The sequence below is a fragment of the Netta rufina genome (assembly GCF_964035555.1).
Source record: "Netta rufina genome assembly, chromosome: 3".
Lineage (NCBI taxonomy): Eukaryota > Metazoa > Chordata > Aves > Anseriformes > Anatidae > Netta > Netta rufina.
The window spans coordinates 95,862,906-95,889,222 of NC_140125.1; the positions used below are offsets into that span (position 1 = coordinate 95,862,906).

A 26,317-nucleotide genomic window follows, 5' to 3' on the forward strand; every position below is an offset into this window, starting at 1 on the left:
CTGGAATTTGTTTTGTCAACTAATTGCATTATGTCATGACATAATTAGTAAGCACCACAAAATACTAGCTAGCTATTTTTTTAATATGTGTTTGTGCTACATATGCTACTGTAGTAGGAATAGTACAATAGATTTTGTCGTATTTCCTGGTGAAATAACATAGAAAGGAAACAAAATCACTCTTTTAATATTATTTGCCTGAAGGGGGATTGGGAAGCATGGAAGAAGATTGAAAGAGACTGTATAAAATACAGTACATGTGTCAAAACAATCATCCCTTTCTGCAAACGGGAGGTTAAGCTTATACATGTTGATACTGATATTAAAGGTGTTAGTAGAGTTAATGGTATTAACAGAATAGGAGAATTACTCTGCCTCAGCCTTGGAGCTTTTTTTTATCCCATTTTTCTCAGAAGAGTGGGTGGACTCTTCTGTATTATTTTCCTTTGTCACTTATTTGCTAGGCTGATCTTTGGTTACTAACAATTAGGGCAGATCTATAAACAGTTACATGGAAGTGTTTCTTTATTCTTTTGTAGTGGGCAAAGAAATGGAGTAGGATCTTGTATACTTCCTAGTGCTTTTCCTGTATTGTAGCTTCCTACTCTCATTAAACAGTGTAGTCATGGTATAATGTACCAGTGTAATTCATGATTTTAAAATACATGTATTGATTATGTACGAAAGACTTATGAAAGTTTCTTATGGCATGAAATACTTTGCTATAGCATGTCTCCATGTTCACAGGTGATAGTCCCAACTGATATCAAAATTGGGTTAATCAACCGGCTTTCCAAAACAGGCCTTTCTGCAATAGAAGTGACCAGTTTTGTTTCATCCAAACGGGTGCCTCAGGTATGTAAAATCATCACCATTTCTACTTTCAATTTACATGTAATTGCAGTGATGTCTTCCAGTCGTATTGTCTGTATAAATATAGAAGACAATGGAACAGGAGTAAATTATCATCATTATTATTTTTTTTTTTTGTAAAATCAGATGCTGTAGTCAGGTGCTGTTTACACAATTTTCAAGTTTTGTGATTTGATTTAGGTCCACTGAACTTGGGCTAATTATTAAAAGTAGTCCCAATGCACATGCATACTATATGTGCTAGGACTATACATACCTTTATCTGTCTGTCCCACTAATTGTATTCCAATGAAAAACATGAATCTGGAAGAATTTTTATTATATTTACCTGTGTCCATTGAAGGGCTTGTTGGAAAACAAAGGTTTGTAACTTCTAATTATAAGGTGCTCTGCCAGCTAATGTTATCCATAGCCATGAGTTGCTTGCCTTGGAGCGGGGGTTACCTATGGTGAGTGCAGACATAGTCGGTGTCAACAATTGAAGAAAATGACTGGAGCACTGCAGTGGATGACTACAAACTCTTCAGAAGGAGTAGGCTAGGAAGGAGAGGTGGTGGGGTAGCCCTGTATGTTAGGGAGTGTTTGGATTGTCTTGAGATTGATAATGGTCATGACAGGGTTGAATGTTTTTTTAGAGGAGGTTGTAGTGAGGTGGGCATTGGTCTTTTCTACCAAGCAACAAGCAATAGGACAGGAGGGAATGGCCTTAAGTAGTGCCAGGGGAGGTTTAGTCTGGAAAATGGGAAAAATTTATTCACTGGAAGGGTTGTGAAACACTGGAACCAGATTGCCCAGGGAAGCAGTTGAGTCACCATCACTGGAGGTATTTAAAAGATGTGTAGTTGTGGTGCTTGGTGACATGGTTTAGTGGTAGACTTGGCAGTCTACCACTGTTAATGACTGGACTTGATGATCTTGGACGTATTTTGCAACCCAGGTGATTCTGTGATAACATGGCCACTCATGGTCTTGGCTGCTCTGAGTGAAAAGACAGTGTAGGCCATGTCAAGACTTCTTAACAGAGCTGTTCCTGGGAGCCTCTGCAAAGCCTTATTCCAGCTTTTTCTTGCTTCTAGCTTTGTTCTCCTGCCTTTCTGCTTTCTTTCCAAATCTGAAATATTAGACATTGTCATCACCCTCCAAACGTAAAAAAAAAATTCAGGTGATTTCCAATTTCTTCCATGCAGCACTAGGGCAGGAACTTGTGTGTGTTGTGTGCAAGGAACAGCAATAAGTGAGGAATGGGAGAATTGAGTTACAGGATGCTGAGTGGGGATAAAAGGTGTAGGAAAAATGGATTGACACCATGAGTAAAGACCAACTGGGTTATAGGATTCTGAGCTACTTTAAAGTGAGTTGCTTCATCACTTATGCAGTGATAAAGAGTTGAGAACATGAAGTCAATTTACAGAGTGACAAATTCAAGTATCCATATGAAAAGCAGTGCAGCTGATCTCTGGGGAACATTCATGGCAGAGGGGACTTCTTGTGGAAGCAACTCCAATTCAGAGATGTAGAATCAAGTGAAGAAAATCCAGGTACCCAGAACTTGTACAAATGGAAGAAACTTCTCAGAAATGCTCCCTAGCACCAAACCAAGGCAGCAGACTCCACTGAGTCTGAAACTAAAATCCCACTGTATGCACATGAACAGTTGAGTATTTGTATGTTTAGCAAGGACTGTGCAAGTTATTTACAAAGTAAAACTTGAAAGTAATTAATATGAGAAAATATTTTTTTAAAAACAATTTTGTTTGCACATCTTCTGTCAAAATGTATAAAAAAGTTTGTCCAGTTTAAGCTGAGAATGCATGCTGGAACTGAGCTGTGCTCCAGGGTTTCCTCTGGGAAAAACATGGTATGATCATACTTTTTCTTATCATGAGCAAGCAGGGTGAACTGGCTGTACAGCACATACTGATTAATTTTAATGTTCCTAGGATCACTAGAGAAGGGCCCAAAGGAAGGATAATAGGAAAGAGGGAGAGAACACTGACAATGCAGAATTTCTTTGGTGACAACATAGGAACAATATGCATTCAGACTGTGTTGATTGAAAGTGTATATGCTAGGTTTTTGCAAGTGTCATCAAACTTTGGTGGTAACAGTATGGGCCATTAAGAATACCAAATTTAGAACAAGTTTGTCAGTTTTAGAAAAAATGACCAATCCCTTCTTATCTTAAATTCATGTCTGAATATTTTATTTTAATGGCTTTATTTGTGTTTATTTATTTTTTTTTTTTATTTTAAAGATAAGATTGTGTTGCTCTGATATGAAGTGCAGTCCTGACTTTGTCTTTTCTTTGCTCCTTTCTTTTTTATTTTCATAGGTCATGGGAATAGAATTCATGGTTATGTTTAGATCACTCATTCACTTATTTCTTTTTTTAATATTTTAAAGCTCTTTTATGGTTTCCCATCCACTGTTTTTTTTGGCAGTGATTTTATTGCTGAAAAAAGCTAAAAGAAAAAGTTCCACAGTAGCAAGGTGCCATATAAAACAGGATCCCACACCTATAACCTAAATGGCCAAAAATTATAAATAACTACCATTAGAAAGCTTATTTTTAAAGAAATTTGGAAAAGAAATATTTTATTACAATTTAAAATCTTCTAACATGCAATATATGTTAAAATGGGATTTTACCTACAGGAAAAATATTAATGGGACAAATGTAGTACATAAAATATTATTTGGACCTGGCAGCTTTATACTGTTTGTGTCATTTTGGATTTCTAGTATATTTTAAGTCAGGCTATAATTTTAAAGTACGGAATTAGTTCCAACATTTGCTATTTAATTAATCATTTATTTTTAAACATTCTCCCTTGCCCTGAGAAATTTTTTTTAAATTAAGGAATGAAAGATTGTTCTTAAACCAATAAGGCATTATAGAATGTCTTTTGTGAGTTTATCAGATATATTAGGTGATCACACTGGTTTAGTTTACATTAGAAGCAATTACTAAAAGTTGCATTATACCATCACTTGATTCCTAATGGAAAATAAGTTGTACCTGGCTATAAGACGCATTTTATACCATGTATCCTCTTTTTTATAGATGTGTGGTGGGCTTGCATACAAGGGACATGCACACATTTTTCTGGCATTTTTAATTCATCCATATTCATAAGAGAAAAGCAATGACAAGAAGATTCTAGGTTGATGGTAGTACTGGCTATATATATATAATTTGATATAATATCAAATATTATAATTTGATACAACGTGCTTAGAACTGTCATACTGCATCAATATCTTATGCATTCCAAATTACAAGTTACTAAACCTTTGTAGTTCATCTATTTTTTCATACAGTATTCCTAAACTGACTTTTCATGAGTGTGAAAAGAATAAGAAATCCAACTCAATATCAGAATAAATATAATTTGCTTGGAAGATTTGCATATATGAGTGCTGATTTAAACAGTATTTAAAACACACTATTGAGATTATTTTTTTAAAACTCAAAATCTGTAAGACATGAAATACAAAGGATATGTGTTATTTTATCTTTATTGTTTTTTGCAGACAACATTAAAAATAAACTAGCTTTTCTTCCACTTATTTCAAGAAATAAATTGTCTAAATAATCTACAGTTTATTACGTGAATAAATCATTGATTCATCTTCCTTATTACTACAGGGAACTATATTTAATCTTGAGTGAGAAAAGCTTAAGTACGTCTTACAAAGGTAGAGTTTCTCTTGTGAGAGGAGGCTAAGGAAAACAAATGCTTCAGTAAAGTATTGTTCTTTGACCTTTTTGTAATAAACAGTATGTTCTTCTGTTAAATGAAAATCCTGAGTATATTAAATGTTGCGCTATGCAGAGTTCCATATTTTGGTTTATTGTTTTATGAATAGACTTATGATTAGTCTTTTCAAATATGCTGGTTACAGTGTTGCATAGGTTCAATCACAAGTAAGATTGTGAAGTCGCATTAGTAAGAGTTCTGAAAATTCAGTATGTGGACAGTTCTAAAATTTAGTTATTTTGTTGTTTCCACCTGTGGAATCCATTAAGGTAGTTTTAAAGTTACAATAACAATTGATGATTAATATGATAAAAAGTTTTTCAGTGTATGATGCAATTTATGTTGTTACGGATACACACAAAAAGAACATTTTGATAATTTTAGCTCCAATTCTGTATTCATGTAGAATTTGAATGCTTGCAGCTCAAGTATTCAAAAGTTAAGAAATGCAAGAAAGGGCAAGTGTACAACCTCAATTTAATCCCTTTCCTGTTATCCTTTCTGTATGAACTGTATACAATCTAGACAATAATCTAGACAATAGCACAGTCTAAGTGATTTTTTGCTTAGATACATAAAATCAAAAAATAATTGACAATCAATACCATTATTATATATATATTTTTTTATGTTTTAGATGGCAGATAATAAGGAAGTAATGAAAGGCATCGAGCGACATCCTGGAGTCCGATATCCTGTTCTCACACCTAACCTTCAAGGTTTTCATAATGCTGTAAGTGCATTTGTAAAAGATATCCACAATTACCTCCTTCCTGTTTTCTTGTTTTCCTTCATTTCCAGCTCAGTACCATAAACTAGCTATTTATAATGTACCCTATCCTGTTAGAGCTAAACTATGCTTTTTTTTTTCTCTTTTTCTTTTGATGAAAAACTCTGCATCTTCATTGTGAAAAATGACTGAATTAAGAGTGATGTTAAGTTCTATATGTTCAAGCTTTAATGAAAGTATCATTCAATCAGTCTTCGCAAGTTCCTATAAATGATGATTGCATGTAAAGAGAACGAGAATTCCTTTTACTTCTTTGACTTGTTGGCCCTGGAAAAGGTTCTGAAGAGTGTTTTCTTATTGGAAAGTAGTGAGTGAATTAAATGAAAATGGTTTATAGGAATGTATTAGATTTCTTAAATTTCGCATTTCATTTCAGTAGGGTTCAAAATTATTAATTGTTCCAGTTCATACTAGACAATATTAAGAATGATAGGACTTGAAGTGTTTGGAGCATTTCAGTCTTCAAAAAACAGTAAATTTTTTCCGTGTTTTCTGAAATTGTTTTTAGGCTTCTGTGCCTTGCCTTGATATAGGACAAGCCATATTTGAAAGAGGTATTGCTTGATGGACGTTTGTGTATAGTCTGTCCTTCAGGTTCTATACTGCACATGCAATCTCTGTTAAAACAGAATCCTGTACATAGGCGAGTCAACCATTGGTAGTCAGACCATTTATAGTGCCACAACTGTGTCTGCAGCGGTAGCTTGTATGAATTAAATTATATCTCTACATACTCTATTTAGAGATACAGTGAAGAGAAAACAATAAATAAATAGTTGCGGGTGATTCCTGAGTTCTTTCTTGCTGCTATGTTATTTTTTCCCTCTATTTGAAAGCATTTTTGTTCCTGTAACAGTTGCTGAAGATTCGAAGTTATCCCTCAGGAACAGAAAGTAAAGGGAAAAAAGTGAGAAAAAATGAGAAAAAACAATTTTTTAAAACTATTTTATTTTATTTATTTTATTTTATCATAGAAAAAGAGTCACTGGAAAGTGAGAATTAATTAGCTATTCTCCTAAGTTTAAATGTTTTCTCCAATCTCTTGACTTTCATCATTCTGATTTACCTCATGTTATTTGATTTACTGAGGTACTGAGTACAAGCTCAGGCTAAGTGCCCCTTCAGTGAAGTAAAAACATTGACAAATTCTCTAGGCTGGTATTTGCTTAGAGACTTTTTCTCAGCAGACTCCAGATGCACATTCTACGTACTGTCCCTATCAACTATGACACCAAGACCAGTGGAGCTCTGGATCCTACAGTTGACTGTATCAAAGAAATTCCTTTTGGTTACTGTTGCTGGTGTAGGAACCAGCAGGGTACAGAGCCCTGTCCTAAGTGTGAGAATGACTTCCTAGAGTTCACTAGAAACAGGATTTTTTTAGAGGATGGATATTTCAGAGATGTTATTTGATCTTTTCTTTTTTGTGAAAAATGAAATGTAAGTATCAATCATTGTTATTTTTGGAGTATATTCACATAATTTCCTGCATTTTAATACCTTGTTTTATCACTTCAGAAATGTATGTGTATCAAATTGATAAGAAGAGGAAGGAAATTTGCCACAGCATAATGAACTCAAAGTTTAATTCAATTGGTTTGTATGTAGTAGATTAAAAATAATGTAATTAAACTATTATTTGAGATATAGATGAGATTTATAATGTACTTTAAAGTCGTATACAGAATTGAACAATCTAAACTTCTAATACAGTGTTATGCTTCTATTTTGTTGAAATGTATTTTCCAGATTGCAGCAGGAGCTACAGAAGTCTCAGTATTTGGTGCAGCATCTGAATCTTTTAGCAAAATGAATATTAATTGTTCTATTGAAGAAAGCATAGAAAAATTTGAAGAAGTTGTTAAATCAGCAAGGAATATGAATATTCCAGTGCGTGGGTAAATATAAAGATTCTTAAGTAATACAGAGATATTGGAGTCACTGTTAAAGGGATTATTTTTGTACCAGTAGAAAAGGATACTACCAAATTTTTACACCTTAATGTAATAAAATAACAGTTTTTATTGTGAAAACACTTTTTTTAAAAAAAAACATATATTTATTAATTTTGTTCTATATATTGTAAATACTAATGACAACTAGTTTTTCTGGAAATTGAAAAAAATAACAACTGTATCTACATATCCATTTACTCTGCAAATTTTTATATTATCATAGGTGACAGAATAAAATTTGTTTTGTGTTGCTGAGATCTTATAACATCCTGAACCTTAAAAAGTATCCTGCATACAGAATAATAGTATTGATAATGTATCACTTAATACACTGTAGGATCAAGGTATAAAAATGATGGAACAAATTTTTTCCTAAAGAAAAAAAAAATCATGATGGTTATCCTGAAATCTCCAGGAGCTGAAGTGTATGGAGTATCTAGTGCATGCAGCTCTGAAATTGCCAGTATTTATCTTTATCTAGAGTATTTTATTTTAAAGTTGAAATACTCCTGAGTGTTACTGGCCCTTGGACAGTCTTTTTCATTTGCTTTTTCTGTTGTATTATGCAGAGCTTCATATCTAAGATTATTGGTGAACATCCTTGTGAATACAATAACGTTCATATAGTTTCAAGATGAAACTCCTCAGTGAGGTCCATTGAGAATTATTAGTCATACAAGCTACATATAAACTCAATCTAAGGAAGTACCTGGAGCTGAAAAGTGATAGAGGTAGATATTTTACAGGCTTAGTGCTTGGAAACCTGTCGGGAATAAATACTGGGATTTCTCTTTGCTTCAGAAATAGTGAAGAGGTAATGCTACTGCTCTCTTCTTGCACAATACTGTGTTAGTTTGAGTATTTGCCCTGAGAAGGGCAGACCTGACTTCTAGTTCTACCTCAGCCTCAGAGGATCAGAGAATAACAGAATGGATGAGGTTGAAAGGGACCTTCGGAGGACATCCTGTCCAACCCAAGGATTTTAACACACATCCATCCAACAAAAGGTTTTGACACACAGCTTGTAAGTGTTCAATCCTTTTTGCCTAGCCTGGTTATGTATTTCAGGTGGACAATCACTTACAGGTAATATCTTTCAGTGTATTAAGAAACATGAATTTGTACCAGTTTAAATACTCTACCTAGCTACTATTCTCTCAAGCAGAGTCAGGTTTTGCCTTCCTGAGCAGCATATCTTATAAGAAGTCTGTTGTCTAACAGATCTCTACACCTATTTGCTGTGTTTTTCTGAAAGTAAACTCTGAGTTGAGAATATAACTAGCAACTGAAGTTCTCCAGGAGGATTAAGATCAGGGATTAATCAGACAGAATTGTAGGTCCCAGATAGGTGTAGATAAAAGGGCACAGTCAAATCAAAAAAGGCAGCATTTGTATAGCAACAAACCTTTAGCACTGGTGAACATTGGTTCACAAAATTTCTGTGTTCCAGTTTCTTCAGATGTCTAAGCATGTCAAGTAGTTTTTTCGTTCATGTCCCTGTATTTCACTACCAAAACTCAAAACAAATGGCACAATAGAGCCAGCCAACCATCAAGGGAATCCTCAAAACTTGTGCATTGTATGTATTTTTGGATAGCTATGGGTGTCAATAAATGGACTTTGCAACTGGTCCAGGAGATGTAAACTACAGCTGATGAAGAAACTCCCTGTGGTGGACTCTAAGTTGATGTTGGAGCTTAAAATGGTAACTGATCTTCTCCGCACTAGTTTGCACATGCTTAAGAAAGTGGAACCCTGCTGCTTCTTTTCCACAAATGTGTGTCTAAGGCATTTGTATTATGCCAGCAGAAGCTATTCTGGCTCTGATACACTGACACGTGATGGAAATGGCTGTTCCCACAATGGGATTCTACAACATTCCCATACATTTGTTGTTAACTACCTGATCAATCATATGTGGTCACACAGCAGAAAAGATTGAGAAAGCACCAGGTTGGGAAGACACTTAGAAAGAGGATGAACTAAGAGGCAGAAAATGAGAGAAGCAAAACAGAATAAGACAATAATAATATTAAAATAATTAAGAATAAAAAGAAAGAAAACAAGCTTAGAAGATACAGTGAAAGGGATATCAATAATCATGTAAGAAAGCAAACAGTGAAGAACAGCAATCCAGAGATGAAAAAAAAAAAAAAATAATTTAACCCAGAGAAAATATAATCAGATTATGAAGTGCTTACTTACTATCAGATCAGAAGTGCTTACTTTGTGCATCCAGTGCAAAGATCTGTAATTTCACTTCAGTGTGCAAACCTAAGCAAACTTCACATGGCATGTGCAGGACAATTTTATTGAGTCTGTCATGCCAGGTGCAACATGTTACACAACACTTCAGCAGTGGACTGCTAAATATCAGATATGCTATAAAGAGAACAAAGTTGAAGCTGTGAATGAAAGCTGTGATGTAAGTCCATTCCAGCTATAGCTATCTTCCTCAGCCTTACAAGTCTAAGAAGAGTGAATCATTGAGAAGCAGGAGGCCACTGACAGAATGATTGCCTTTGTAGGACTGTAACTGAGTAAAGAATCCAATTAGAAGGGATAAGTACATTGAAGTGTGTTTATATTACAGCTATCTTCAGCACAGAATATTAGCTTGGGAACTAATTTTTCTAGTGAAAATTGGAGATTGAGACATTGAGATATAAGATATTAAACTAAAGTTATATTTCAACAAGTCAATAATTTTAGAAGACTGACTAGTATTTGTCCAAGGGGATCTAACTTAATTCAATAGTGAAGTTGCTAATCTGCTAGAACTCTGACAAGAATCTAAATTGCAGAAAATGGAGCTTTCTTTCATAGCCAGAAAACCTCAAGTAATAATTCAAAGTATCTAAAGCATCATCTGAATATCGTTTTCAGTATATGAAAATATTGAAAATAAAGTTTTGAACATGCTAATAAGTTAGAAAATAAATCAGAACCAGTTAATACAATCCATTTGGATTTTCAATGCACATTTAAAAAATCCCTTCCAGGAAGATTTTGAAGAGGCAAAGTAGTAATTAATGAGAAATGAAATGTTGTTAGGGATCAGAGTCCAAACAAATAATGTTTTTGAGAGAATAGTTATCAGCTATTGTGATACACTGAGTCTCGTAGCTGCACGTTCATACTCATTTAGACACACTCCTCATGAGTTACAGAAATCTCTAGGAAGCACTGAGACTGAATGATTGCTTAGAAATAAAAAGGATTGATTAGCGTCCATCTACCTCAGTATCTTCTGTTAAGCTTCAATATCCTGTCTTTTGTAGACTAGAATTCTGAAAACCAGAAAAAAAGATCAGGCGCATGAACATGCAGAATACAAGACTCTAATGACAGATCTCTTTAACAAAGTTCTAGAAGGTGGACTTGAAACGTCTAATTAGTTAAAAAATAAAGAAATACCCATAAAGAGGAAGCATCAGTTCTGAATGCCAAATTCCAGGAAGTAAATAAGTCTGTTTACAGTATTTCAGCTGCTAATGATAGGACGATTATGGAAGCAGCCCATCAATTCCAGCTCAATTCTGGAAGTCTTGTGCTAATACTCAACAAAAGCCTGCACTGAATTCCTTAGGACTTGAGTGGAGGTGCTTCATTAGTTTGCAAATACTGAAGTACATTTAGAAGACTTGTGGAGTTTTACATTGCATTTAATTATATAAAACAGAGAGCTTCTCCTTCTTAATGAAAAGTGTGGAGAAGATAATCAGGAAGCGGAACTTAAAAACAAACAAACAAACAAATAAACAGCTCTGGTAGTAATATTCAGTGCAATCAAAGTGACTTTTTCCTGAAGATAAAACAATGAAAAAAGAGTTAGCTATTGAAGCCTGTGATTTACCATCTTGATTTATGATCCCATATAGCTGCTACTATAAATATTACTTTTAGTGACAGATGAAGTAAATGGCATTTTCCATGAAACTTTTTTTGCGAGATTGTCTGAATGGTGAGATGATTAGGACTTTGTAGCAAGTTGTTCTTTACGCAGTTATGCCCAGATCTATATTGTAAGTTTCACAAGTCAAGCAGGGGCAGAAACTGAGTTTCAGTATTTGAAATTTGGGAGTTTACATTAAATGATGTCAAACCTAGCATTTTAGGAACTAGAGTATGGAATATTACTTAATTTATCAGCCAATATTCAGTATTTAGAACTGGTACTCATTATTTCACTGATTGTTTCTTAATTTCAAGGAGAAGATTAATTTCAGGTTTTATTTTGTTAAGTGGCATTTATTTATAATTATTACATATTGATTACAGCTACTGTTGTAACACGAGGCAAAGCTGAGCATGACAATATGACAAGTCTGAGATTGTTGTCCTAAATTTGTTTTTAGTTACCAGAGAGAAATAGGCAGCCTTCAGACTATAATTTATCATGTGTGCTTTCTTAAGTACCTGCCTTAGAATAAGATGGATCACTCTCTGGATGATCCTTTTGGCTGCAAAGGAGCTTGGGTCCTATCCTATGTTAGTCACACTATAGATTGGCCTGTCTAAGGCATGGGCTGTAGGTGATTATCTTTGATATCAAAAGTTAGAGCAGCTAAACCCCATTCTACCTGTGCATATACTAAGGATTAGAATCTTGTAATTTATGTAAATTGCAATAGATACAATTAATGTATTAATAGGCTTTATGGTGCAAGGTAGCACGAAATGAAGCTGTGGAGTATTAGGGCAAAGATTTGCACTTTGTGCACTGAGAATTATTATTATTTATTTATTTTTTTCAATCACTCTTTTGGAGAATAGCTGCTTATAAAGAACTGTGGCCAAACTCTGCAGCCTTTACTCAAGCAAGATCCCAGGGCTACACATTTTGGCTTCTAATATAAATTTTGTAGGCTAAATATTTTGCTTGAATTACTTAGGTAATAAAAATATTAATATGCATAAATTGTATTTATATTAATTTCAATACAGAGACTGTTTCCTTTCTAAAGCACTATTGTTGTTTAAAGTGTTATTTATTTGCAGGAAATGGATAATTTAGTGCCTTGCCCTAACACCTTATTTGAGCAGTTCAAGAATACATCCAAAAATAATTTTAAGGGGTTCAAATTTTATTTCCTATTTTTACTGGCATTTTAGAATTTATGTAGTGAGTGTAAATCATTGGCAATCCTTGAATCTTATGAAAAATGCACTCAAACAGTTGAAACTAAACTTTAAGCTTTTGCATGTCTTACTGTTGCTACAGCTGCACTAACATTGACTCGATCATCATCCAGAAAATTTATGTTGTCAGCTGTCACATTTAAAATCTGTAGCACAGCACACAGTTTTCTAAATGTTTACTAAATTAGTTCAAATGTTTATGAAGAATTGAAATCTTGCATATGGTCTTAGCAGTTAGACTATTTATTAGCATCATAAAGGGGTTTTAATTTTTATTTTTTTGTACGTGCATAAAAACTTTACAATAACATCTGGGACACATTCTGTGAAGACACTGCCAAATCAGTGTTATAAACTGTGGTCAGCTAATGACTACTATGCATATTTTGCATGTGACATGGCACAAAATACTGCTGGTTTTAGGATTGCATTTATTAATACATAATTCAGGTACTGTTAAAAGTACCATATCTTTTTCAGTGATTAAAAATGGATTTTTTACCAATCCAGGATTGGTAAAAAAATTGTGGCAAATGATAGTTGCAAGTAATCACTTGGATTGTGTTTTACCATAGATGCAATTTTAATGTAAATGTATATGTGGAGAAGTGAAGTTAAATCTGGTTAAAAGAGATTCTTCAAAGTGAATGCATTCCAAAATTTAAAATGACATGGAAATAAATCACAGTTGCTACAATAGAAGAGCAGTAAGGAAATAGGGATTTTCCTGTCCCTGTTTTCCAGAAATGGCACTTCAGTACCTACTGTGTATCCCGTGACAGTGAAATAATCTATCTCCCTCTGAAACATTCAGTTCTGTATACGACTGTCTTAATCCTAATAAAATTAACAGGGAATATGAAGCTGAAAGGTTGTAATATTTTATATATATCAAAAAAGCACCTCTCCAGCAATTAAAAGCTGTATTTATGTCCCAGTCCTGAAAAAAATTCATGTGAAGAGCCCTTTTGAGGCCATTTGGGCTATTTGCATGTGCAAATGTGAGTGTGTATGCAAGTGTTTAGAGGTTCAATGTTAGAAAAACAGATGGAAATGTTTGCTGTAAAATAACTTTTAACTCTAGAAGCATTTCCTTACAAAGCTGCTGCTTCATAAATTAAAACACATGTAATCACACATTAATTCTAAACTGGTGTATATAATTCCTTAGTTTATAGTCTTGTAACTTTTAAGAATGAGCAGTATGCTGAGTTCACAATATGTAAAAGAATATTGGAATATATTGATATGTGTCTATAGAATTCAATACCAGCTGAAATATAGAGATATTTTTTGCTATGACAGATAGATAGCATACAAACAATTATATTGCAATATTATCAAAATAGTACAACTGATACCTTTTATGTTACAGTATAATAAAGGTTACAGGTTAAAAGTACTATAATTGTTGATTATAGGAAATAACTATTGTTTTACATCTATGCTAATACACAAGGTAAGACAAAATCATAGAAGTTATAGAATAAAGATTCAATTTTACTTATCTTCATTCTGCTTTTTATATTTGCATTTATTTTGAAAAAAAAATACATGTGAAAGAATGTATCAGTTTTCTTTTAATATACTTTATATCAAGTAATTTTGGAAATAACAAAGTTTATTTTGTTAATAAAGAAACATTCTAATTATCCGAAACTTCTGATTATCAAGACAATTTGATCTTAATTCAGTTCAATAATGCCATTTTTCCTTTTTTTACAGTTCATCTTAGATACCTTAATTCAGGTCATTTGGCTGGATACTCAGAAGTACCATCAGATAAACTCTTAACAATGCAGTTTTGCACAAATCAATGCAATTTAAAGCTGTGTGTATTTTACAAATACAGGCAGAAACTTCAACCTCATATTTTCTGACTTTCTAGAATATATAGGGCTGGACTACACATGTTTTTTAATTTTTTTGCAGTGCTTTAAACCACTGTTGTTAGACTACATTATGTTCTGTAGCATAGTCACAATTATATAAGTAACAGGGAGATTTGTATTATTGCTGCTTTAGAAAGTTAGTAAAACCAGCTTAACACCTTCATGTCACTATAAGTGAGCTTATACTTGAGACTGTGGGAACAACAAAATGTAGACGAACATTTAATAGACTTCCTTGGAAGCAGAACATTTTAATGTGTGAATGGTAAACAAGTACAGGGTTGCACGGTATTAAGCCAGCTGGTCACAGTCCCCGGGAGAAGTTTGAGAATTCAGAGATTGCTAGCATGGTGGGATTTTGTGCATTTGCTGTACTGGGCACAGGTTAAGAAAATGGTGTAGGAGCCATTATAATAATTTATCATACTGGATGATTGCACTATATAAAAGGAGAGATTTTTCTTAGGAACAGCTTTTTATCAATTTTTACTCAATTTTTATGTGCCTGTAAAAAAAAATACTACTGTTGGACCAGAATAGCTTTTCCTTTAATATATATTTATTTATTTTTTAAAAAAGGATACCTGCGGTAATTAAAAATTGTCCCTCTTTCTTGAAAGTATTAGTGGAAATTCAAATATGAAATGTTAATATGAAATTATGAGGTAACAATATAGTGTGTTTGCTAGTATGTAACTGATTGCCACATGGATATAGGTATCAAACCTGAAGTGGTTAAGTGACCCCTTCATTATAGTAACTGTTTTCTTCTGTTTTTAGAGAAGTCACTTTTGGAATTTGGTGGTGTTTTCTAGGCATCTTAAAATTACTAATGAATACTATAGGCTTTCACTTTGAAAAGCACATAAAGTGAGAGCTATTTTTTGATATTTTTATTTTTTAAATCAGGTGCAGAAAGAAATTCTGGACTTATTTACACATTTTGGGGTTGGCTTGGAGATTGTGTTTCTGGAAGAATCAATCTCCTTTACCTCCTCTCTTCTTTGTATTTCCCTCTCCTTGCGGTAAAGGTTGCCTGTTTCTAACAAATGTCTTCCTTTGCAAAGAGACAGATCAACCTTCATATTATGAATTCACCAAATGATAGGCATATACATTTTAGCACGAACATCCAATAAAAATAAATACATCTGCAGTGAACATGGTAAATTATATGCGAACTTACACTATAATAATAAACAGGAAACAGCAGCATCTGAGTCTGCAACTGGCTTCTCAGGAGGCTCCGTGCTTCCAGCTGTGGTAGCAGCTGTGGATCTGGCTCTGGAACTCTTGCTGAAACAAGCTGACAAAGGGCTGATTACAACATGGAGTTCAGTTTCTGCTTGGATTCATTTTCCTTTTAACACTTTGGTTATGAAAAGTTTGCTCATTTACCCTGTTTGTGGTTTCATATCCTGCACTTCACAGTCATTGGGCTGGTGTGGTGATTATCACCATTCCTAGTGACCTTGATCTTGGGGACCTGATATTGTCTTACGTTCCATTTGTGGAGCTCTGCAATTTGGTTTTGGCTTATTGGAAGAAATTGAAAACTCTCTTCCTCTTCCTTATCCCTCCCCATCCCCAGAGGCTGTTCAGCATTTTTATCCAGAATATTACACACTAAAGTTGTTGGGTTTTATTTCTTAATTGTTATTATATTCATAGAAAACAATTTAGGAGAAGATCTTTTGAGTCATAGAATCATTAAGATCAAATCATACTCACCTGCAGAGAAATCTGGAAAACAGGCAAGAGACTAGGTAACCCCTGCCAGGTGAAGGAAGCAGAGATCTTTTTATCACTTTTTTTATTTTTATTTATTTTTTTTTTTTTACTGAAGAGAGTAATTCTGATTTCACGCAACCTGAGTGAGAGAAACAGCATCAACCTATGTGTTCCTAAAGCAGCTTTATAGATACCTCCACATATTGCAAGCCCTTCTTTCTACTCTGGTTGCTTGGGCTATTTCTTGACAGCATGCTAAAGACATAGTTAAGCTACTAAAATGCCTGGCCTTGATTCAGCAAAGATTTAAGTGCATACTTAGAATTAAACACTTCCATTGCAAAGTCTGGTTTGTGAACTCCCAGATATTTGCTTCTGCTCTCATACTAAGGAGTGTCTCTGGTGAATATTCCGAGACCAAGACAGTCTTTTTCATTACAAATTCCTTTTTTCTTTCAGTCCTGCCATCTTTTTAGAAAACAGCTGTATTCTCCAGCTTAATTGGAGAATATTAAATCCCAAATTAAATCCCAGTTGCCTCTGCAACTCATTGCTCAAATTCTTCCCTCTTTTTCCCCTCTGCTTTTCTTCACACAAGTTCTTGCTTTTTCTCCTAAGGAAAAATAGATACAGTATGCCCTTCCTTCTGTCACTATTCTTCCTCACCTCCCATAATGCTTTCTCCTTCTCCACTGTCAGAACAGCAGGAGTTTCTTGTCTACTTCCCATCTGTACCCCTTCTACTTGCCCCAGTGACCCCATGTTCTGTTCTTCCTCTTATTTCTCCCCTCCCTTACTCTCTTTCTTAACCTCTTGCTGTCCTCTGGCTCTTTTCCATTGCAATAGAAGCAAGCATTTGCCTCTTAAAAATTGCACCTTTGACCCCACTTGGTTCTTCATATCATATCTCATCGCCTATCTCTGCTTCATTCCTAAGCTCATTGAAGGCGCTGTTTATAATTACTGTCTGCAGACCCTCTTCTGTGATTCCCTCCTATAACTCCTACACTTTGGCTTCTGTTCCTTGCTTGCAACTGCAACAGCTCTCACCAAACTCCCTGATGACAAGATCTCAGAAACAGTAGTCTATCCTTATTCTTCTCGACTTGTCAGTAGTGTTTGCTGCAGTTGACCAGGCTCTTCTTTAAACTTGTGTCCTTTGTTGCTTTCTATGGCTGTCTTGTTCATTTTCTTCTTTCCAAGTGGTTCTTCACCATGTTCTTCAAAGTCTCTAAAACCTATTTTGGAGGGGTGTGGGTGGAGGTCTTGGGGCTCTGCTTTGTCTGGATTCTTTTTTATGCCTTATGGGTTATTTCATACACCACAAAGAAAATGTAGCTGCCAAATGTATCTGCATATAGCAGATAACTTTCCTTCAAAACCTCCTCTTACTTGAGTTTATTAATTTGGAACCACACAAATGCAATTACAAAGCATCCCACCCAGAGCTGCCTTAAGTCTGGATGTCTTGGCAAATGCTCAGAGCAGATAAATGATTATATTCCCTTTTTCACCTTGGCATGCATATTTTCTTTTTTCATATCATAGGTTCTCTGTACTGCTGTTAGCTGTGCTGGCTCTTACTGGCATCTGTTCCAGCTTGTATTACTTTTTCTAGGAATGACTCAAATTGTATCTGCTATTTCCAATAAGAACATAACAAGAACTTGTCAAATGGAATTCATATTTTATGTTCTCTACTAAAAGTGCTTATCCTGTTATATTTTTGGAGTGCATTTCACAGTTTTACAGCCTCATATTAGGCATTTCACTTCCTTTGACACTGCTATCGAGTCCCATTTCTGTTGATCCTGTCTGTCCTTCAACAAATCCCAGTGCTTTTTTTGTAATGACAGTATCAAAAAATTTACTGTTATCATCACACTTCTTATGACAGTTCATTAAATGAAAATATTAAACAAAATTCTGCCCAACTCATCCTTGGCAAGTTCTACTAAAAACAGTTCGTTCATTCTCTACAGGACTTTGTTCCCTCTGGTAGGAAGTCCTTTACCTGTCTAATTCTTTTAGTAATCCCTGTTTTCTCCAGTGTAGTATCAGATGCCCAGTTAGATTATATCTATCATATTTTCCTTGTTTAAAATGTCAGGCGAGGCACAATGGTAGAAGCATGCAGAGAGTTCATAATCCCAAACAGATTTGTATGTTGTAGAAGGCAGATTCCTACGGTCACCACATACTTTCATACCTCAGTAGGCGCAGCTGAATTATGTGAGCTCAGGCGAGTTTCTGCTAGCTGGTGTGAACTACAGGGAGTATATCCTTGCTCTATAGATACCTTTTGGCCTGTTTTTACTTCTGTTTGCCCTACCCCATTCCAGATGTCACTCATGCCACATTATCATTACCAAATTCAGTTCTACCTGATCTAATACATATAGCTGTTAGGAACATGTCAGATAAATGTAATTAAAGGGAACATGTGCATACATACTGTATGTTTTGCATTTACTTTGTATTTAGTACTGTTCTTGCTCACTTCATAATGAGTTCTGTGGCTGATGTTACAAAATAATTTCATTACAAGTCTGTGTTCACTAGCTCTAGGCACCATGGTATTATGTAAAAACCAATCCTTTGGCTCTAATTTTTTTCATGCTTGGTAGCATTTGAAAAACTCTGGGTATGCAAAAAAAATTAAGGAAATTATCTTGAATTGTTTCAGACTTGTGTCACTGAAAAGCAGGACTGTGCTTAGTTGTTAAAAGTAGCTACTCTTTTATGTAGATAAGAAAATTGAGAATTTTAAACCTTAAATGGTGACATGTAAATCAGGGGATATTTAATGAAGTGTATGGCCAAGTTTGAAAAACCCGGTTTTCATAATAACATACAGATAATTGAAATCATGCCTAGTAGGCATCTGGGCTAAAATTATGAGCAGGATGTAATGGACCCAATCACTTTTGTGGAAATAAAATTAATTTGCATTTCTTTGTTGGGGCTAATCAGGTTCCTTTTAGGTTCAGGGTCTGCTTCATTCTTACTGCTGGTTCCAGTGTGCCAACAGCATACCTTCATATAAGGGATGGAATATGTTCTATGCATTAAAATGCTGACATTTTTTCACAGTTTGTTTTTGCCTGTTACTCATCCTGATTTCACATTCTATCAATCAGTTTCTCCATCAGCTGCAAAGAAACAATACGTTCTTTACCCTGTGGACCTTGACTACATACAAACTGGCATCTGTTCAATCCAGTTTGCATTATACAGTGTATAATTTTACATTATATCCTTCAGTGCTGAGGGAAGGGGAATGACAAGGGATCGATGAAGGCTCTTGTTCTCCTATTAAGCAGTTGAGCAACCTCCCACTGGGAATGGGGCTCTGCCTGCCTTTGAAGCTGTTGTAAATCCCTCTACAGCCACACTTATTTTGATTTCAAATGGATGTTTCTGGTTAGTTTAATCCTATTTCTAATCAATTTAAGATAAACAATTAGAAGCTTAATTGGAATTTCATGGCTTTTAATTGTCATTAAAAAAAAGGAAATTTAAACCAAATTGTACATTAACACAGCATTAAGACTGAACAATGAAGGCTTAGTTGTGGCTCCCAGTTTTTGTGCTTTGTGGAGTAGATAGCTGCTGAGAGACACAGGTTCTCACAGATTCTTCATGTCCCAAGGCATACCTTGCAATGGAACTGTAATTCTCCTGAGGCACTGGCACACAAATGCCAGCAGAGATACAGAGGGCTAAAGCTACCCTGTTCACCACAGTTCTAGCTACTGATGAGATGACAAAGTGGTTGTAAGTTGCTTGTGTCCTTCTGCTGCTCTTTATGATCCAGGTAGCTGGCACAAGGAGGAAAATGATACCGTACTTCCTCTGAATTCCTTGTGTGGGCCAGGCAAGGCAAAACTTGAGCTGACTCTTGTAACTTAAAAGGAAATACTGAGAAAAATCAAAGTTTCCTGCAGCACAGTTAACTTGGCTGCATTGTCAGCCCTTTACAAATTGTGACATACATTGTGCATAAATAAAGCTATAAAACTTTGTTCTGTGATTTAAAAAGAATTTTGGGAAACCTGTTATTTTCATCTGATATAATTTTAACTTTTCATGGGGATCTTTATTCTGCACTGACTGGCTTAACTATTCAAAATTATACTTAATTTTTTTTTTTTTTGAATGTAACATGTATGGATATAGATATGTACATATAAAAGAGAAGTATCTTTGTGTGTTGTTCTTTTTGCTGTAGGTATGTGTCTTGTGCATTGGGATGCCCGTATGAAGGAAACATCATACCAGCTAAAGTGGCAGAAGTAAGAGTGAACTTCTGGCTTTTTTAATGAAATAAATATACATTTTAAAATGTCTATAAGTAATGTTATCTACTTAATCCTAAAAAGTTCTTTAATGAATAACATTTAAGGGAAGCAAACAAAACGCAGCTAATGCTAAGGCTGGGTGTACAGCATCAGTTTTTCTCAACCATCTGCAGTCAAATCTAAGGAAAACAGTGTTTTTCGATTGTTATCAGTCATGAGAAAAATATTATGTGGTATTTCCTTCAACAAGAATGCAAGGAAATACTTAAGGAAATAGATTCAAGCACATATGTCAGTGGACCACATTGTATGAGATGATTTCCAACACAACAACCTCTTGCAAAGGGAAACTGATATTAAATCTGCTTTACACTGGCATGAGCATACTGTGCCAGTAGAGCCACTGCTAAAACATTGTGCTTCTGGCATGTGACATACAAGTGTAATGTGACTAACACACGAACCAAAGCTCATCACCAATGTGATGAGATTTCCTACAACTTGACTCATTATATTTCTGTGATAGAATAAGCTACACCTTCCCTCTGCACACCCTTTTTTCCATTTAGAATAAAGGAAATTGAAAAAGATATCTTAGTCTATTTTTTTTCACAGCAGAGATGACAGATTAAAAAGACTGTAGAGTGAATCACCAGTGTTATATTTTCCAAGAAGACAAAGATTGCACTGAGGGTGCAATGGACGTTAAAGATGAAAGTGGGGAGAGAATTCAAGCAGCACAAGGCAGAACACACCAACTTTACTCCTGGAGAAAGACTTGTCTTCTTTGTTACACTTACTCACCTATTTTTGGTGATCTAGCAGAATCTCCAATTTTTATTTTTATTTTTTTCTCTTGTAGCACTAGCAGCTCGTCAACATTTGCCTGATATATTGTGTTCTCTGTGTGTGGCTTTCAGGTTTTGTTCTTCTGCATCTTCTTTTAGCATACGTTCCAGATGGAACTTGTGATAATGCTTCTCCCACAGCGACCACACATACTTACACTCTTTGAAAAAATAGCTAAATTGGAAGGTACTCAGTATTTCTAAATTAATTGGTTTTAATATGAAGTGAAAGTTAGAAGTGACACAGCTTTAGTTAGAGCAGTGATGACAGATTCAGCTGTGCTGTTGGTAAATTGCTTACTGCAATATCATGTTCCCCAACAGGCTTCTTTCCATGTGTTGCTCGTTTTTTAAAAACTGACTACTCTCCTTGTGCAGGAAAAGGTTCCTTTTCAGTTTGACAGTGGGAGTGCTCTAATGTTCCAAACCTGCATACATTTACTCATGCAGCTATTTTATTTTATGTCTTCATCCAAGTGCATGTCTTTTACCTGTACACCATTGTGTATGTGTTTAAGAATGAAAGCTACCTCAGTAAATTATTCATTCAGGCACTGATTCAGCAAGCACTGATGTTTGTATAGAAGTATCTGATTAGCTGTTAATGGGTTTTACTTGAACATCTGCACTCATCCTCTGCTGAATCAGAATTATCAAAATTACTGGCCATGTTGCTCAACCCTTTCAGGGAGCTGCCTCTTGGGTCATCATCTTTCTTGGGACAAGAGCATGTGACTGTGCATTGTAATCAGCAGCTATGATTGAAAGGTTTACAGGTTTAGACTGTTTTTTCCACAGTCAATGACAGTGAACAGTTTTTTTTGTTTGTTTGTTTTAAAGCAAAAACTTTAACTGAAGCAAAAGCAGTTGGGAGAGATGGATCATTAACCTGTATGCATTTCAGGCTTACTAGGTACATAACTATTTTATACAGTTATCTCGTGAGTCCAGACTTCAGATGCCTTCTGACTTGTAGGATCCATCTGGTACATGCATATGATTCTTTATTTAAAAAAAAAAAAAAACAAAAAAAACCATTTATCATTAATTAAAATAAAACTGCATAACCCTTTTTATCACTTATCTTCATCTTGAAGTGGAGTTACTGTTTAACTGTTTATCCTCCCCTGATTTTTTATTTTCCACCTTAGGCAAATGAGGCTTGAAAGTTGTTGAAAGCAACGAGGATGTTGATAACATCCTCGAAGCCAGTTGTGTTGTCCATTATCTTTCAGGTGTATACTTGGTTTTATCTTTCTGCCTGCTTCTTTCTCCTCTTAGCATCCTTTTAACCTAGATCAGTGAGTTCATGTAAATATTAATGATACAGTAATTTCCCCTTGCTGATCAAGCTATAGAAAATGTACCCATTCTTGTTTCAATATTGTTATATTATTGGAAATTTTCTCTTAAATCACAAAGGCTGCAGCATGTTTTATGTTGTTGTTCACTTAAAACCATCTGTAACTACATTATGACCTTTTGTATTTGATTTAAGAGGATAGTTTTAAATATGCTTTGCAGCAGTAGGATTGTTCACATGCTTAAGGGGCTGCAGTGTTGGGTGACCAGCTTGAAGCAGCAAAAAACTGATGCAAAGTAAAACTGCCCAATAATGCAGAACATGGACCTATTCAATTAACAATGCTGCAACCTCATAATCACATTTTGATTACACTGACAAAACAGTGCGTTCTCTTCTCCCCCGCCCTACTCCCAAAAATCCACACTGAAAACTTATAAAACTATGACTAATGAGCTGCCTCCTACCATAGTAGGGTAGAAAATCCAGTATGAAAAACTCCCATTCAGTTTTTAAGCATGCACATTCTTCTTGAAATTAAATGTATATCTCTTTTTAAGGGTCAGTTTAAGGTTAGATCATGACAAGTCAGTGATGTTGCTCAGCTTGTTAGCAAAGTGTCCTGTTGTTCTTTCAGAGCTATATTTTCAGAAAGCTAGAAGACCAAAGAACACTGGAAATAAGCGAATTCAGTATGATTTCTAGCAGTTTATGTAGCCTCCTTGCCATCACTAAAATGCTCACCTATAAAATGTTTGAATCAAGCGTAGAAAAGAACATGAAAAAGAAAAAAAGAAGTCTACTTCTTTCACCCTGATCTTAAACAAAAACTAAAGTTTGGGTATTAAATAGAGGTAATCCACCTCTAACTGCAGATGATCTATTTTGTCTTACAACAGTAGTCCAGCTTAAACACCTGCCATGTGCTGATGATATAAAAATGTGCTGCAAGATGGAATCCCTTTCTGCAATCTGGTGAATGTCTCTTTCTTAAGTGTATATGGAATTTATGTTGATATGAACCAGGGGCTCTGACTGTAAAGCACAAGGAGTTTTACAACATTTACAATAGTCATAGCACTTACAGGCTTTAAGCAGAACAATTCAGACCACTTGAAGCTCTTTTTCAGCTGTTCTTTGAATTAAGTGAACAGTGATATTAATCCAGTACTTCCGGGACTGCTAGTGCAGTACTTTGTCAGTTTCCTCAGACATATTCACAGCAATCCCACTGATGAAGCCTTGGAATTGATTTAACAGGAGAGTGCACTGCAACTGAAGTCGTCTTGGAAAAGAGTTGTATTTTTTCATTTCTAAACAGTTGTTTCCAGACTGGGATTCCGTTCCAATGGAATGGCCTGTTGGGATCATCGATGCACAGTGGGGAGTGCTAAAGGGGACAAACATACTCAGCAAGTGAAAATAAGTTGAAACCCTTTCCAAATAAATTTGACAAAGCTAAAATAGGAAGTTTTTACATTCAATTTCTAAAGCAATGTGCAAACATAATTCTGTGCTGCCTAGTGTATGTCTCTCCATACAAACATGATGGGGCCAGACCTCAAATCTCATACGCACACAAAGAACTTGCAGACACAATTCTTGAAGCATTTAAGGCTCTATTTCTGTAAGTAAGCATAAGGCTATGTTTGGTATTAAGAAAAATTTGAAGACTTAAAAACTAGGATGTTAATTGTGTTATAGTTTTGCTTTTTTTTTTTTAGTATTTTAATGTTTGGCTTTGTGAAAAGCAAGCAAAATTAATATTAACTACAGTATGTTAAAACTTCAGTTTTCATTGATGTTTTCAGTGCCAAGACAAATCTAAATCAGGCTTCTTGTTAATTATTTATTGTCTTAGCTAAGCCATGTGCTTGGCTCTGTGTAATAAGCAAACAAAAGGGCAGGTCTTTACCCTGCACAGTTCGTAAGCTGAAAAGTACATGAAGAAAAACAAACAGCTGGGAAATCCCCAGAGACAGGAAAATGTTGGGAAAGGGCTTGACAGAAACTTAATTCATAATGTAAAATCTTGCTTATTTAGATTCTGTGGGAGAGTCAAAAAGCAAGTTGATAGATTTGGCTTCATTGGCTATTTCATGTACAGAAGCAGACCTACAAAGTTAAAAAGAAGAGGATCTATGGGAAATTTTTCTTGGGTTACAGTTTTCAAGAATGAATAGAGAGGATTTCTGATATGTAGATCCAACTCAGTGTGACAAAAACTGAAACCTATAGAGAAACATGTCCTTTCTAATGTATGTTCTGGACCCTGTTTTTCACTCTTTCATCTTGTCCTCTTTGTGTTTCTTTTTTTAACCAGGTATCGAAACGGCTGTACAGTATGGGCTGTTATGAAATCTCCCTGGGGGACACAATTGGTGTGGGGACTCCTGGAAGTATGAAAAGAATGTTGGAAGCTGTTATGAAAGAAATTCCTCTGAGTGCTCTTGCTGTTCATTGTCATGACACATATGGCCAGGCATTAGCCAATATACTCACAGCCATACAGGTAATGCAAGTCCTTATTTTATAGATATGATAACAATAGTCTTATTTTAATACAATGCACAATTGAAAAAAATAAATAAATCCCACCCTTAAAGAAACCAGTAGAAGAGGAAAGAGCCACTCATTAAACTTTTCAGCAAGTGTTGCTCACACTTTGAGTTGTCTACAGATATTATAACTATTGTTTTTGCAAGAAAATTTCAAAACATATTCTGCAACCTTGCATGAAATTGAAAGTATCCAGTTCTGAATTTTTATCTACTTACTAATGTCAATTCCATACAAAAACCCTAAGAAGCAGTGATGATGATTATATCCCATATATTTTGCATGAACAAGGGAGATAAAGTATTTTTTTCTGATGTCTTTTCCTAGGAACATCAGTCGATTCATTTTCCACTAAAGTAAAATGTCTATTTTACAAATGTTTCTAAATGTAAAATAGTGTAATTACATCTTGATTTCATATTGATAAACCTAAATTATTGGAGATCATGTACGCAGAGTGGTCTAGATAATTTTACTACTATTAACACATAGTATGCTTTTATGTTTATGAATTTTATGTTTATGAATTACATCTTCCAAATATGATGAGAAACAATTTGTATCCTATTTAATCTTATTTCAAATCCATGGCTAAATAATCAGAAATAGTTAATTTCCATATTTTTCTCTTTCTGTTCATATATTTTTTATAATAGGACACAATACCAGAAATAGACTACAAATTCTAATGGAGTTTTTGTAAGGGTATCACCTTAATGAAAAATACTTTCATATGTATGTGCATTCCTAAGGAGATCTATTTTTATTAAATCTTACAGAACCAAAAACTGTTTACAAATGTTAGGCCTGTATTGTTCTATTTTATATTTAATGGCATCTTATGCTCCTTGCAAGTTATACCATCACTTATTATATCAACTTTTCCTTTGTTCTGACTTGTTATTTTGGCACTGCTCATATTATGTTGTTTGGAAATAACAGCAATGTGTTAACAGTGCTAGTGATACAAGCAACAAGAGGGAACATGGAAATGTTTCAGTATGGTATTTGATTAAATACTGAATCACAAAACTTGATAAAAAGGGCTCTAACGTTTACTCATACTATTCACTATTGACCCCTACTCACTTTTACTGTTGCAAATGTGCATGTATGTACCATGGGATAAATCAATTGCTAATTTCACAGTTAGCTTCAGTTG

General features: G+C 34.8%; 1 protein-coding gene across 1 annotated transcript in view; it reads left to right on the top strand.

Annotated features, from left to right (window-relative positions):
- Positions 1 to 26,317, top strand: part of HMGCLL1 (3-hydroxy-3-methylglutaryl-CoA lyase like 1) — a gene marked incomplete at both ends in the record, with an annotated part of 78,689 nt that overhangs the window by 24,143 nt on the left and 28,229 nt on the right. Inside the window, 5 exons of the mRNA XM_084285281.1 lie at positions 748 to 855; positions 5,272 to 5,367; positions 7,174 to 7,322; positions 20,376 to 20,439; positions 24,920 to 25,108. Coding sequence (XP_084141407.1) covers positions 748 to 855; positions 5,272 to 5,367; positions 7,174 to 7,322; positions 20,376 to 20,439; positions 24,920 to 25,108 — 606 coding nt within the window. The remainder of the gene's footprint in view (positions 1 to 747; positions 856 to 5,271; positions 5,368 to 7,173; positions 7,323 to 20,375; positions 20,440 to 24,919; positions 25,109 to 26,317) is intronic.